General features: G+C 41.0%; 1 protein-coding gene and 1 long non-coding RNA gene across 2 annotated transcripts in view; one reads left to right on the forward strand and one right to left on the reverse strand.

Annotated features, from left to right (window-relative positions):
• The window catches only part of kifap3a (kinesin-associated protein 3a), an 85253-nt gene extending 73233 nt beyond the window's left edge, over positions 1-12020 (reverse strand). Inside the window, exons 1-8 of the mRNA XM_083969578.1 lie at positions 11883-12020; positions 10518-10649; positions 10188-10333; positions 9215-9273; positions 8490-8631; positions 3486-3585; positions 383-509; positions 110-206 (exon numbers count right to left, since the gene is read on the reverse strand). Coding sequence (XP_083825704.1) covers positions 110-206; positions 383-509; positions 3486-3585; positions 8490-8631; positions 9215-9273; positions 10188-10333; positions 10518-10649; positions 11883-11923 — 844 coding nt within the window. The 5' untranslated portion in view covers positions 11924-12020. The remainder of the gene's footprint in view (positions 1-109; positions 207-382; positions 510-3485; positions 3586-8489; positions 8632-9214; positions 9274-10187; positions 10334-10517; positions 10650-11882) is intronic.
• Positions 12021-12959: 939 nt separating this feature from the next.
• The window catches only part of LOC310984394, a 62998-nt gene continuing 59534 nt past the window's right edge, over positions 12960-16423 (forward strand). The window contains exons 1-2 of the long non-coding RNA XR_014595307.1: positions 12960-13233; positions 13326-13431. This is a non-coding gene — a long non-coding RNA (uncharacterized lncRNA). The remainder of the gene's footprint in view (positions 13234-13325; positions 13432-16423) is intronic.

A 16423-nucleotide genomic window follows, 5' to 3' on the forward strand; every position in this document is an offset into this window, starting at 1 on the left:
TGTGATAGATATTCTAATTCTGAGTTTAAATATTTGATGTCTTTAACAGAAACCGGTCTGATGTGATGTGATGTTGTGATGTTGTGAGGTGGTGAAGGTGCTGCGGTACCTCGGAGCAGCTGCTCCTGCTTGGTCAGGAGGCTCTGGTACTTTCTCTGAGACTTCTCGTGTTCTTTCTTCAGATTCTGGTTGTCAGAGAATTCCTCATGTGAAATCAGTCAAGGACCAAAACCCACAGAGTGTCACAGCGACGCAGCAGCAGCAACGACCCTCGGGATCTTTACAAACACATTCAATACCTCAACAAACATCTGGGTTTTTGGTTTTTTTTTGCAGCTCTGGCAGCTGTGAGCCGTCAGTCAGGACGAGTGCGTGAAAGGATATAGGCCTTCTTCTTCTTCTGCAGCTCGTCTTGCCAGAGGTCAAACCTCTTCAGCTCGTGCTCGATGATGTTCATGCACAGGGCCCCAATCTTGTAATGTGTGACCAGGCCGTGGAACTGGGAGAAACTGGAGGAGAGAAATTAGGAGGAGGGAAGGAGGGAGAGAGGAAGGAGAGAGAAAAAAGACTTCCATTTATCCCAAAGTGGATTTTCAGAACTGAAATCATATTATTTGGGATTTCATCTGGGAGCTGTCACCGGAATGACCCGATCCATCACCCCTGAAGTAGTTTACAAAGTAAACTGTCAAAGTCAAAACACGCTCCGTCAAACAGAGTGTCCTGGTCTGACTTAGAATAATCAGTCCAACTTGAACCGTTTCACAATCCAAACAGCAGAGAACGCCGAGGGATGGAGCCGGGCCAAGAATGACGATCGGTTTTCAGGCGAACACATCCTCCAGCGGCCGTAATCAGCTCTGACAGACATTTATGTATTATTCTAGCGAGGGCTAATTTTAGTGGGAGAGAGAGAGAGAGACTGCAGCGCTGGGTGGAGGAGGACTAGTGTAGAGCTGCAACAATTCATCCATTAACCAAACCATAATCGATTATTAAATTAATCGTCATACTGCAAAAACTCAAAATCTTACCAAGAATATTTGTCGTATTTCTAGTCAACAAATCTAATTATACTTAAAATACGACTCATCACATTAAAAAGCAGCTTGTTTTTAGACACTTTTTGCTTCTTTCAAGCAGATTTTCACTTGAAATAAGTAGAAAAATTTGATAGTGAAGTTTTTCTTCCTTATTACAAGCACAAAAAAACTTTTTTCTACTTATTTCAAGTGAAAATGTGTTTGAAACAAGTGAAAATGATCTAAAAACAAGTTCATTTTTTAGGTGATGAGTGAAAATAGTTTAGTTTTGACTAGAAATGAGACATTTTGACAAGGAATAAGACAAATATTCTTGGAAAGATTTTGAGTTTTTGCAGTGCAACTATTCTGATAATCTAATAATCAGTTTGAGTAGTTTTTTTTTAAAGAAAAAAAGTCCAAATTCTCTGATTGCAGCTTCTTCAATGTGAATATTTCTGGTTTCTTTGTTCCTTAATGACAATAAACTGAGTCTCTCTTTGGTTTGTGGACAAAACAAGACATTTGAGGACGATGTCGTCTGGTGGTTTGAGAAACACTGATTGACGTTTTTTAACATTTTTGAACATTTTATCAATGTTGATGTTGATGTGATTAATCGATTAATCATTTTAATAATAGACAGATTAATCGATAATGACAATAATCGTTAGTTGCAGCTCTAATATACAGGAGTTTACACAACAGGCCAAAGTATGTTCATGGTTTTTTTTTTTTTTTAGTTCCAGGCCCCTGGAGCTCAGGGAAGGAAACCCTTAATGCTGCGGAGGTGAGCTTATACTCAAGAACAGAGAGTGGACGATAATGATTAAAGCAACTAAAATGATCAGTATGATCACACACACTGTGATACTGTATGTTAAACACAGAGCTCCAGACTAAGTTTGTTTTTTACCAGCAGCACAGTGACCCCTGACTGAAGATTTTAGGAGCACAAGTAGAAAATTTAGGGGCGAAAATCGACTTGCAAAGCAAATATTGACATTTCATTGTTTCACCAGTGTTAAAAAAACTAGAGAATGCTGCATTTCTTGAAGGAAATACGGGTGAATGCTGAAAGCTGGAAGCTGAATGAGCTGAATAAATTGTTGAAACAATGCTGAATTACAGTAAGTGAAGAAATTGCTGAAGCAATCTTGAAAAGATGAACAATATCTGAAGAGTTCAACATTTCGGGGCAAAATGCTCCAGTCTGGAGAAACCCTGAAACCTTAAAAACCATGTCTGCAGGAAGATGTTTGGACTGAAACATTTATACACCGACTCTGAAAGCTTCGTCCGTCATTAAAAGTGTTGGGAACAGGTCTGATGTGATTGGTTGGATCAGTTTGTCAGGTGAGTAGGAAACAGCTTTAGTCTGGTGACGGATTAGAAACCTCATTATTTGCTCGTATACATTCACCAAGTGAACACAAACTACAGTACGACCCAAAAGAAAAACCCAACGGTTGTTTAGTTTGAGCCTTGTGAATCAGAACAAAGCAAACGAGCCACATGTCTGAACACACCCTAATAAAACCACACACACACACACACAGACACACACACTGTTTATCCTTCATATCCACCGACTCACTGTCACTGTTTCCACTGTATTTTCACTGACACATAATAAACCATGCAGCTCACCACACAGCGAGAGTCTAATTAACCACAGTGATTAACCCTGGTTCAGCCTCTTCTCTACTCAACACAACAGAGTTCACACTGATGCTGCCGACTCAGCGGACGTAGCTGCTGATGTCACCGAGGAGTCGGACGTAGGGATGTCACCATAATAGATTTTTTTGGTACGATTATTGTCAGAGAAATAATCACGGTACTACGATTATCACGATTATTATGCATTAAGTAATTTCACAACACCATTAATGTGTAAAATCAAATATAGTTAAAATATACATTACTAATTATAAAATATTTTAAATATCTATAAAATATTTTAAATATCTATTAATATATAACCAATTATTAATCCGCCAGGTAAAGTGTTTGAAATGTTCAAGTCATTAATTGTCCTCGATACCAAATGTTTAAGTTAATTTAAATCTTTTTTTTAAAATTACAAATGACACTCTAGCATTTAAATTCCTACCAATTCAGTGCTACGTTAGGTAAATGGACCAGAATCTGTGCATTTACCCTTTATTTTGGAGCACATCTGCCGACACGGTTCCAACATAATCTTTTTTTGGAAAGTGACGACGGTATTTAGGAATCTTTACGATCAATTAATTGTGGCGTTTAATACCGCCATTAATTGTGAAAACAAGTAATTGTGACATCCCTAGTCGGACGTCTAATAAACACCGGTGCAGGTCTGAACCCAGACAGGAACAGGAACTGACCGGTTGTGTGTCTGTGTGTGTGTGTGTGTGTGTGTGTGTGTGTGTGTGTGTGTGTGTGTGTGTGTGTGTGTGTGTGTGTGTGTGTGTGTTTCACCTGGAGAGGCAGAAGAAGACACAGATGATGGACGTGGCCAAGTCCACGCTCTGCTTCCAGTCCTCCCTCAGGACGCGGGCCAGAGCTCCCAGCACCGTCTCTACACACACACACACAATTGTATAAAACAGAAAGGTGAAATCCAGCGATCTGATTGGTTGTTAACCGTGGTATAATGAGCATATACCACGGCTACTATTCTAAAGCCTTATCACAGCGTAGGCTATCACTCCGCCTCAGGCACGTATGACTGGTATGAATGGAAGTTGTTGTCATGTATCCATGACAACGGACTGTTGCAGTCCGTAGTAAAAGACAGTCGATGTTTTTACGATGTTAAAAAACGGACTAAAGTAGTTGAATTGACATGTTGAAGGTTAACTTTCACCTCCAGAGGGTTAACAATGGTAGAGGGGACTGAGCAGTGACTTTCACCTGAAAAAAAGCGGAGGAAAAGACGAGATGCAGAGCTAACTTGGAGCTAACGTCTGGAGAGGTGGGACTATTTTTTCCACAGTGAAGCTATTTTATTGGATAATATGTATTTCTGGTTGAATAAAACTACATGAAATTGATTGCGTATCCCTCTTTCATATTGCCTTTATTGGTAACCGTTTTATAAAAGCAATATATCACGACAGGCCGTGGTATATGCTCATTATACCACGGCTAAGGGGGTTGTCGCCCCTTAGCCGTGGTATAATGAGCATATACCACGGCCTGTCGTGATATATTGCTTTATTTGCTTAAATATATAACATGCAAACACACACACTGCAAAAATCATGATCACAAAGAATGTGATCGATATTAGAAGGTGCCGTTGTTTCCTCTTTTCACCGACAGCTCCACTCTCCCTCACTTCCACCTAACTACTGTTATTGGTGCGTTGAGGCCAGAGAATTGTGGGATTTGTAGTTTTTGAACGATTGCAGGTTGTGCTCTTTCTTTTTTGTGATTTTCCCGGTTCGCACATGTATTTTTTGGGGGGGCAAATGCGAGTGAAATGCTCGCACCATGGTGGGCATAAGAACATTTAAGACCTGTCTAAAATTATTTAAGACTTGAACACAATAATTCAACAAATTGAAGACATTTTAAGGCCTAACATTTAAGACACCACGGATACCCTGACCCGTCCTCCACACAGGGGAGCAAAGACAGAAATAAACTCACCATTAAACATAAAGTAGAGTAAATAAGAAGTACCGTAATATGTAAAATAATATATTATTTTCACTCTTTTCTTTCTCCTTTCTCCTGTTGGAGGGTAATACAGAAAATAAAATATGAACAATGACCAATTTAAGTTAGTGTTGTGAGCAAGGGGCTCTATAATAAACGGTGACAGTGTTGACACCACATCAGCCCAGTTCTCCCAGTAATTCTTAAGAATTTAAGGTGATTCTTACCTGTGCAGGGAAGTTACATGCAATTCCAGCAGATGCGACCCGGCTCAGGCTGCAGCGGCAGCACCATTCATCCTATTAACCATTTTTCTACCATTGCAATGAGTATGGAAACATTATTTTAAGGCCGAAAAACTCCACAATGTTACTTTAAAGAAAAAAAGTCTGAATTCTCTGATTGCAGCTTCTTCAATGTGAATATTTCTGGTTTCTTTGTTCCTTTATGACAATAAACTGAGTCTCTCTTTGGTTTGTGGACAAAACAAGACATTTGAGGACGATGTCGTCTGATGGTTTGAGAAACACAGATTGATGTTTTTTTTTTTACATTTTATTGACCAAACAACTAATCGATTAATCGTTTAAATAATCTACAGATTAATCGATAATGATAATAATCGTTAGTTGCAGCTCTGTGTTGTTTTAACACGTGTCGTAATGCAACCTGGAAGTGGACAGACGGGTCGGGGTTAGAGTTTATGATCCTTTTATCTCTATTTTCTTGTTTTTTTTAAAATAAAATCGTTGGACGCCAAAAGAATAAAACAGAACTTCACATGAAAAAGGAAAAAGGAGGTTTGAGTTCAGAGATGTGGAGTGAGTCTCTCGGAGCAGCTGCAGCTTCGTTTAAAGGAGCGCCGTGGGGGGATGTGATGAGGTGGGAGGCTGCTGCAGAGTTTGAGCTATGGGCGCCGGTCGTCATGGAGACGTGCGTCCCATGGCTGCGTCTCCTCTTTCCAGCGCCGACCCCGACCCCCCCCCCCCCCCCCCCCCCTCCCGGGCCTCTGGGTTCGCACGAAGCGCTGGGCTCTTATCAGCGGCGGGGCCGGTTGATGCGGGCCGACAGACAGAGCGGCCCGGCGACGCGTAGCGACGGAGACAAATGAAGCGCTGCCATCGGATGAAGGCTGCGCCGCGCTGACGGCTTCGTGCTGTTGCTGCAGAAACAAGACCGGTCGTCACGGGAAGGGAGCCGAGCCGAGCCGCGTTTTTCTTCTCGGAGTCAGAGAAGGACGAGCTGATAAAAGTCAGCAGTCAGGTTCTGCAGAGGAGCCGGATCATTCTCCAGCTGTCCAGACGACTTAGTTTGAATCGTAGAAGGAATCCAGAAACTGCAGCGTTCGTTCATGAGAGTTCGTTCTCTAACGTGACTCAAGGTCCAACTTACCGGTTTCTGTCACATCTCTGGGTCTTTTTGGTCAAGAGTCGTTTGTTCAGCTGTGGGTTGTTTTGTCACAGTGACACCAGAGATCATCTCCTCACACAGAACCAGAACCAGAACCAGAACCATCAGTATGGGCCTGCAACTAATCTGTATCCAGGTCACATCCCTGTTTATCAGTCACAGTCATTGTGTGAAATCTCGTCCTAATCGCTGAGTAACATCATTAGGTGATCATGACCTTGACTAGGGCTGGGTACCGAACTTCGGTTCTTTTGTGGCACCGACCGAAATGCTTCGGTAGTACCGAGTATCAAAACATGCCTCGTTTTTCGGTGCCAAGTTTCGGTACCCAGAGGTAGGCCTACGTGATCAAGATGCTGTCAGTGATCAGCTGTAACATTACGTGGTTGGAGCATGCAGGGTGAACATCCTCTTTTACCCGCACATGTCTTTTAAGTCCTGTCCAGGGCGTTTGTTTTAAAAAATATATAAATTCATTAAAATGTCCGGTTTTCATTGTTTTTCATGTGCTTAAATTGACTGGCGCTTTGCACAGAATGCTCCGGTATTTCGTTGCGATTGACGTAATTCCCGAGAGGCTGCCTCTCTGTGCGGCTCCGCGACGCGCACATACAGATTATGATTCAGCTATTTCATGTTATCAGTCCCTCCTGCCTCTTTCTGTCGCCTCTGTATGTGCGGCTCCGCGACGCGCACATACAGATTATGATTCAGCTATTTCATGTTATCAGTCCCTCTTGCCTCTTTCTGTCGCCTCTGTATGTGCGGCTCCGCGACGCGCACATACAGAGGGAGCAGACGTCGGAGCAGCGTTGCCTCTCCTCGCAAAATGCTGGAGCGCAAGTGTAGCTGTACACAGGGGCGGACTGAACATCTCTGTGTTCTGGAGGATCACAACACGGCCAGCGGCCCCCACGTCACCGTTTTTTGTTGTTGTTGTTGTTTTTAAATAGGCCTACCTGACAATAATGTTTAGGGGGGACCAGGAACAGTTGTTAACTCTTTTTGCATTTTCCCTCAACAAATCAGAAACCTTTAGCCTATTTAAAAACCTTAATATGTCAACTACAAAAAAATTTGGTTTTAAGTAATATTTTCAGGTTGCAAAATTCATCTAAATAAAGTGACTGCAATGTAGTTGTAACACATGCCAGGGTGATCTACCTGTTGACCCTTAGAAAAGCTGCTGGTTAAAATAGAAAAATACAACTCAAGATTTGTACCGTAATGTGAAATGTAATTTTAATTTTTTTAGAACTGATATTATAAAATTGGTATCGAAGTGAAGGTATCGGTATCGGTACCGGTATCGAAAAATGTTGATTGATACCCAGCCCTAACCTTGACCTTTGAACTTTAGCCACAAGTAGGGTTGCAATATTCCAGGGAATTTTCAAAGTTGTAAACTTTCCATGGGAATTAACGGGAATAAATCTGAAATTTACAAAATCGAAGGCTGGCCCTTAACAGGGAACTTAAATATAACTTTGGGGAAAATATATTGTAGCATAATCTTGGCTAGAATACTTGAATATCTATGCTATTAGTTTGTTTAAATTACCCCCAGTTTCCCAATAATTCACATGGAAACTTTCCAGTTTGGAATGTTTCCAAAATTCCCCATCTTAACTTCCCACCCAATTTTCCACCCCTTTGCAACAATAGCCACAAGAAATGATGTTGAAATATCAAATATATCAGTGTCAGCTCCAGGTCTGAATCACACACACAGCAGCAAACAGTGGTTAAAGTGGAAGAAGGAGAGAAGCTGAATGCAGAAACACCTATAGAATAATTAAAGCAGAAGTAAGTGATATTTTTGTGTTAATCTAAGTCTTAAATAGTTGTATCTTCCGACAGCAATCACTTCTATAGAGTGTTTGGTCTGAAACACGGGTCTGTCAGTCACTCTGCTCTGCTCTGAGCCCAGGAGAAAACTTTTCTTGTATCCTACAACCTTTATCCAATGAGGAGAGAGAACGGCATAAAGGGGCAGTCCTCTCTGTGTGTGCAGCCAAGGGATGCGCGTGAATGTGGTGACGTAGGGACGAGGACCAATAGATCCATGACGAGGGCGGGGGCTGCTAATTCCATCAGCTGACAAGATGTTATGGTGCGTTCAAGGCAACTCGTAACTCGTGTTTTTCCGACCTGTGAAGTGGTACCAGTTCGATCTGGTACGAGTTCACGGGTCAGAAGTTACGAGTGGCCGTTATAGTGACTTTCACAGGTAAAACAGGTCGGAGAAACACGAGTGGGTTGCCTGGAACGCTACAAAGTCGTAAGTCGTGACTTGAAGCTGTAATTTACGGTTTCAAAAGCCTGCCTGGAACGCAGCATTAGCCAAAACCACCGGATCGCTTACTTCTGCTTTAATGACAAATGATAAAGTCAGAGCTGTCTTCGTACCGTTCTGTATGAGCTCCTCCAGGTTGTCAGGGTTACGAGCCAGCTGGAAGATGAGGGCGGCTCCTCTGATCTTCTCCTGGATGTCTTCATACAGCAGCTCCACGTACTCGTCCATGCTGTTGATGTTCGCCTCCTCGTCCAGCTGACGGTGACACACACATAGTGAACACACACACACACACACTGGTAACTCTTATCCGTTATAGTAGAGAAAGAAATATAGAAAAATCAGATTACAGGTATATTTGATTAAAAAAACGGGGATTACTGGGCAGGATTACATTTTTTTAAATCAAGGGTTATGTGTTGTATCATAAAACGTTGTGGTTTTCCATCTCAAATGTTGTGGTTTTTCTCGGTGACTCGTGGTTTGTGACTCGTGTTGACAATGATGATTTTACAATCGGGAGTTTATCCATTGTGTTTTATTTTGAAATTTACCGGATGCTGGGTGCGTTTTGACTTCCTGTTTGCAGTGATCTAATCTATGTGGGTTGATGATGCGTGCTGGCTGCGCGACATTCTTAATTTGCGTGTTTGGTATCGACGAAATGCGGTAAATTACTTTAATTTTCTGATACTTAGAGTAAGTTACTGGTTACATTTTTTAACAGGTGACTTGTAACTGTACTGGATTACAATTTTAAAGTAACCCTCCTGACTGGTGAAGACATGCGTTGATCAGAAACACATCCACACACCAACAAGCTGCTTTCAGTTCCTACCTCTGTTGCTGTGTACGGGGTGAAGTCTCTGGGTGAGATACGTTTCTTCTCTTCAATGTCTGTAAAAAAACAAAAAAACAACAACATTCAGCATCATAAATAACTTTCTGATAATGAAACACTTTCACCTTTAGCCTGAGGAATGCTTTGAACTATGAACAAAAGACATAAGACTTATTTATTTGGCTGTTACAGTAGCATTATAGCATACAAGGTAAAAAAAAAAGTTGAAAAATATGCAAATATAGAAATATAAAATTAAAAAACACATATAAACATATAAAAAACAGAGAGAGAGACATTCTATACAGTTATGTGTCAAATTATTTCAAGAGTATATACAGCTATTGACAAGAACAGAATAAAAATGATATAACCAGTGTTAGTGGTTGTAAGGCAGAAAGAAACTACAGGGTATATACAGGAATCTTGAAGTTAATTTTAATACCTTTTTAAGACTTTTTCAAGACCATCTCAACATTTTTTAACACCTCACCGCCACTTCAAGCTGTAACCATTTACATCAGTGACACTTTTAACTGAACAGTTTTAGTTTTTATGATAAAGACTATAGACCACTATGATACAACATAATTCAAAATAGGCAAAGATAATAAATCAAAGGCAAAGTTTATCAAAAAAAACATTGCTCAACTCTCAAAAAAACAAAAACAACAATCTTCTTTTCTTTTTCATGAACCGGTTCATCTTTGTTTTTTAATAAAACAAATAAATTCACACACTTCTGCAATGTTTTTTACAACTCAAACTCTTGGACAGCTAATTCAGAAAAAATACCTTCAATATTTAAGACTTTATAAAGTCGTGAAAAGACTTTTTAATACTTTTTAAGGGTCTTAATTTTCCCAAAATTTATTCATCACCTTTTAATACTTTTCAAGACCCCGCGGAGACCCTGAACTACGTATACGAGTGCCGTTCAGAAGGAGACTGAGGGACTCGGACTTGTTACCGTTTGCTTGTTTGCGGTTCTGCAGGTAGAAGAGCAGCTGCTCCACCTCACAGAGTTTGGACGGGTGAATGAGCCGACACTCCTCCACCACCTTCCGGGCCAGAGAGGACGTGTCCGTGTTGGCGTTCAGGCTCTTCAGCCGAATACTGACGATGGCGGCACAGAAAAACACTTTCTCATGACCAGAACAACAGACATAGTGTTGATCTACTAGGTGTTATGATTCAATATGCATCGTCTAACCACTCTCAGCAGGTTTTACGTTGTTAAAAAGGTCATTTACAGTGTGATAGTAGATTCTAAGTCATAAATTTTAACGTTGTTTCTCACATTTTCTGACACTCTTTGCGTTCTCCGACCATGGGACCGCCCAGCTCTCCCAGGATGGTCGCCTCCACCTCGTACTGAACCACCAGGGCTTTCTCTGTGGGGTGGACATCCAGCGTGCAGCCCTTCACTTTCCTACGGGTCACACAGAAACAAACATTTTTTTTAAATATAAAACTAAAACGTGTGTAGTTTTTCCTGGTGCCATGGTAACCTAAGATCTACAGCGCACATACACTGATCTACTGGATTCGAGCACAGTGAGTGACCCCCCCAAAAAACGGTACAAAATGTATTTTACACACCTAATTACATATTCTTTATTAACTATTAATGTATTTTTGGTATTTACTGTAGCTATAAGACGACTTGCATATTTTTCTTGAGTTTATATTTCATTGATGCACAAGGGGAGGGAAGGAATGCTGCTATAAATGTAAATAGATATACTGATAGATAGATAGATAGATAGATAGATAGATAGATAGATAGATAGATAGATAGATAGATAGATAGATAGATAGATAGATAGTCATTCCTACCATGAAACATGAGGAAGGAGATGCAGTACTCAGGTCTCGTCTCAGTCATAATAAAAGAAATAAACAATAATACCGTACATACTAAAATAGAAAAGGTCTATATAGGTAAGTAAGTGAATAAAAATATATTGGATTTATCTGCTAGATATAAATAGTAGTATAATATAGCATATTGGGTTAATCATGAAAGATTAATATCATTTTTATTTATATGATTGTCAGAATCTCCATAAAATGTCTAACTACTCCATAAATATTGATCTTAGAGCATCAGTGATAACAGCATCATCTTTACTTACAACCTTTTCCTCTATAAAACTCAACGTTAACACTTCTTCTATCAGATAAATAAATAAAATATCTAATCCAACGTTTTCCAAATGTTTTTTTTCTCATCTCATCTGTAAAAAGTGCTGCATCACCACAGCTGACTGATGTTCACATGACGTCATAAACAGACGTTGTTCGCACTAGTTGCCGTTAGCAACAAGTGAGCTAACTGCTGCTAGGCTGCTACTGCCGTTTTATCGTTTGTCGTTTTATTTGTGTCCATATTAAAACTGTATCACGGTGGATTTGGTCCGAGTTTAATTAGCTCCATTATCATTCATTCATTCATTCATTTAAAATAAAACGAGTTATATCATTAATGCTGTGATGAGCGAACAGCTGAGCGTCATCCTGCCCCGGTGTGTGTGTGTTTATTACCCTACCGGACCGTTAGCTTCCGTTAGCCTCCGTTAACTACCGTTAATGACCGTTACCGACCGTTACCGTGTGTAAATGAGGAGCTAACGGCTGTAACTTAGCAACAGGCGGCCGTTACCTCTTCAGGAAGCGCGCGTCTCCTGCCTGTAAACTGTCCATGTTGAGAAGGTGAAGAGAAGGAGCTTCACATCAAACCACCATGTCTTCCTCCTCCTCCTCCTCCTCTAGCTGCTGCTGCTGCTGCTGGTGGTGGTGCTGGTGGAGAGAAACCAGGCGGATGTTGTTGATCTGCTCCGCTCGTTGCCAGGGCGGCGGCCGGGGAGAGAGGGAAGCTGCTGCCGCCTGGAGAGTCGGAGGACCCGGCGGAGACAACTACCTGTTGCTGGGTCACTGCTCCACTTCACTCACCATCATCCACTCATTCTGCCTGGTTGGTTTAAACTTGAACCTTCTTTAGTATTTCATATTTATGCTGTTCAATTTGACTAGTCTGGGGCCGTTGACTCCAGGGCGAGAGAGACAGACAGACAGGCCTTTCCGTCAAAATAAAAGCACTGAGCCAATAAAATGCAGTGAAACTCTTTAATTTAAGGAATAGAATTCACAAGAATGTCCCATTAAGTTAAGTTAACATTTTGCTTCTATTGTATTAACGTTAGGCTACAAGTTAATGTTTTTTATGTTTTATGTTGGTGAACACTTTTACTTTGGTGAATTTTATGATTTCCGGTTCCGCTAGAACAGGCTCAGGTGATGCAAGGCTAGTTCAAGACAACTAAAAACCATAGAACCATAGACTGTAAAAAGACCATGCTAAAAACTCACAAAAAAAAAGTTAAGCTACTGATAACCCTAACCCTGATGGGCCTGATCTGTCTGATACGAGCCTGCTACTGGGGCGCCATCAAAGTGAGCTACCCGGAGAACAGCTTTGCCTAGGGCGGTCACGGTCCCTGCACAGCTGGAAGAACAAAACCCTACTTTATTGATTGTCAGACTGACGTCACAGCAACAAAACAGACTGTAGAAAATTCTGGGCAAATACCACACTATACATTTTAATGATATAGTCTGGCTTGTCAGGCTAACACTCTTGCAAATCTCCTTCAGAAGTCTGGTTTAAACTGCAATGCGATTTAATATTTTGCACAACGTTTGGGCTACATCGTCTGATAGATGAGTATTTACACTAATGTTAAGACTAGGGCTGTCAGAGTTAACGCGTTAATCGCGATGCGATTAATTAAAAAAATTAACGCGATTAATTTTTTTAATCGCTGTTAATCGCGGCCCATTTTGTCCTCTGTCTGCTGGACTGGAGGACTGGAGTGTGGGAACTCCAGTCCAGTAGGTGGCGGTAAGGCACCTTCAAGTTGGTTGCTACACAAATATACACAGTCTAACATATATCCACAGCTCCATCCATTCATTTTTTGACGGCTTTGTTGTAAACAAATGCACATGGCCATGTATTGATTTTTTTGACGGCATCGGTTGTCAACAAATGCACGTGGCGATGTATTGATTTTTTGACGGCTTGTCAACAAATGCACATGGCCAGGCAGAGGTGTAGCAAAGTAAAGGGCAATTTCCACTGGATGCAATTCATTTCAATTCTGTGTGAGTTTCATGCATCATGTGTTATGATTAGGTAGCTAGCCTACTAGGTCTGGTCTAAGAGTTGTTTGTCTAGAGATTATAACACTTTGGAGTGTTGAAAGTCCAAAGCGCCATATATAATATTTTTAATATAGATTAATCGCGAGTTAACTATGGAAAAAATGCGATTAATCGCGATTAGAAAAATTAATCGTTTGACAGCCCTAGTTAAGACCCATAGTGGGCTCAGAATCAATTTTCGTTTCTGAACCTTTAATTAGACTTTTTTTCGACATGATAACATCAGGGGGACCCGGTTCTGACCATGACCCGGTACTGACCCGGTTCTGACCCGGTTCAGGACCGGTGCTGACCTGGTTCTAGTCGCTATAGCGACTGATACAAAGAGCAGTGAGGTGTTTATGGTTCTACAGAGATATTCTCTTGGTCTCAGAAAGGTGAGTTTTGAAAAATACCTGTCAGACATTATATGTTTATCAATTGCATGTTAAACTTTTGATTTTGTTGCTGTTTCGTGTTACAGATAGCTGATTTGCTTTTAATCGTAACCAATAGCTGCTGTGTGAAACAGCCGTGTGTCAAAAAGCCTTTTCCCATGCATTGTGCAGTGACCTTATAGAATATTTGTTGTACCCGGTCTTCTTTTTTTAGTATCCCAGGCTTTATTGATAGCAAGAGGGATGATAGCTTTTGCCCTTTCGCGCTAAATGGACTAGCCGAGAGTTAGCTCTTACAGGCTACGTGTTATGTACAAAATATTATTTAGGCCCAATTAGAGAAAAAACGTTAGGCCTTATACATGTTGTTTGGCAAGGCAATTTTATTTGTACAGCCCATTTTTACCAACAGTTTGTCTCAAAGGGCTTCACATGGCATCATAACAACATCCTCTGTCCTTAGACCCTCACATCCACTGAGGAAAAACTCCATGGAAACCCTTTTAACAGGGAAAACCAGGAGAAACCTCAGGGTGAACAACAGAGGAGGGATCCCTCACCCAGGACGGACAGACGGGACAGAGATGTTGTTACAGACAAGGTGAGGAGATATTGCACAACCCTCGTCGTTAATTAATGGTAAGAATGGCATTATACAAAATGTATTAGGGTGACTGTTGTACTGGATTTTTCCGGTCACACAGTGAATGTACATTATAAACTCAAGTTTCAAAGTTATGCAGCCAAATAAATGGTGATGAATGTACAACCAGCTGGGCAGTGGGCGAAGAAACACAAAGTGTGTGTGTGAAACTAATTTGTTGTCAAAGAAGTAGAAACTACAGTGTTACAGCAGTGTACTGTTGTTCTTCTTTTAGACCGCAGCGCGTCGGCAGACAGATGTGATGGATGGAGGAGACGAGACGGGGTTAGATAACACCGAACGGGTCCGTGAACCTGGAGGTTTGTTACACTACAAGTTATGCAATGAATTTTCTTTTGACTATTTTTACTTTGTGTGTAGAGTTACAGCGGAGTCTCTTGAAAACTCATATTACACAATCTCTCTGAAGCATACAGTAAGCCTGACGTTTTCCAATGCGCTGCACTCTTCTGTTCATCCATGTGGACGCCATGGTGATAATGCTTAAACCAGAGGTGGAAAAACCCCTCACTGACTAAGATCTGTGTATGATCCTTAAAGGCCTTAAAAGTTTTGTTTCCTCGATACTAAATAATACAATAAGAGAAATTTGCACAATACAATTACTCTATTTAATACATTTCTAAGAAACGAGCTCACGCTGCCATCCTGGATGACGACAGATCGTTATAACAGATTGAAGGAAAATGACACTTCATTTTGAGAATTCGCGGAACGAGTTTATTTGTTTTGGAGACGCACAGAAATGATCTCACATGATCTCATCCAGTTTTTCATGCAAGTTTTTTGGGGGAAAAACTGTAAAACTGTAAAAACTTGAACTCTGCACCAGCCGTGTCGAAGCTTGATTTCAGATAAAAGTGAGAAATAAACAAATAGCCTAACCAACGGTTTGGAAGAGACACGGTGACATAAATCTGCTCCTCCACCAAGTATCTGCTTATCTCAGCATCTGTGGTTCTGCAGCTACGCCTCAGCTGACCTCACCTGTCTGAATATAGCCTTTGGCTTGTGATGGATATATCTGAAGATTATTTGTGTTAGACGCTAAAAATATTCAGTATTCCCCGGGCACTGACAGAAGTGTTTCTGGTCGTGTGTAGATCATTTGTTTGACAGTAAAAAAAAAAAATCATATTTTCCTCATCGTTTTAGACACAAATCTTTTCTCCTTAAGAAAAACACACTTCTTCTCCAACCACATGTCACATATCCATTTCTATATCGGGGCCAGGAACAGGGAGGTGCTAACAGCTTGTTAAGTCACCAGAGTACTGCAGCTGAGTCAGAGGTCGAAGGTCCCGGGGTCGGTCAGACTGACACACACACAGGACACGAGAGGAGAACTTGAACCTCAACAGGTTTGTCTGTGTCAAAGCTAAAAGTCCAAAAAGTTACACTCGTCCTGTTCAATCTTTATCAATTAATCAAACTTTATTTGAATAACACTGTACGGAGCTTTTAACTGGATACGCAAAAGTCTGTGGTTTCTGCTGATGTGTCTCTGTTACCTACAACAGCAAATGAGCCCATCAGTGTGGAGATACGCTATTTCTAAGTCGTCTAATTCTATACCTCTGGAAGGCATGGTCGGGTCGGATCAGTGACGAAACCATACGAATAGATACATTACGCTGCTAAAAAAAAAAAAAAAAAAAAAAAAAAAAAGCAAGTCCCGTCTTCTTTCCAAAGTTTCCAAAACAAATCTACACAAACGTCTTCAGGACAGTGGGAAATGCAGTCTTCATTACGGCAAAACACCACCGTTTTCGTCCACAGGGGGCGCCAAAATCAACACAAAATGAAAAGTCTGTACAGGGGCTTTAAAGAAGCAACACAAAGTACTTTACAAAACAAAAACACCCAGTGCTGCACAAAGAGGAGGAAGTTGCTTTTGTACTGGACTATTCTGTTCAGGCGTTTTCACACCTGCCTTGT

The sequence above is a fragment of the Trachurus trachurus genome (genome assembly GCF_905171665.1).
Source record: "Trachurus trachurus genome assembly, chromosome: 4".
Classification (NCBI taxonomy): Eukaryota; Metazoa; Chordata; class Actinopteri; order Carangiformes; family Carangidae; genus Trachurus; species Trachurus trachurus.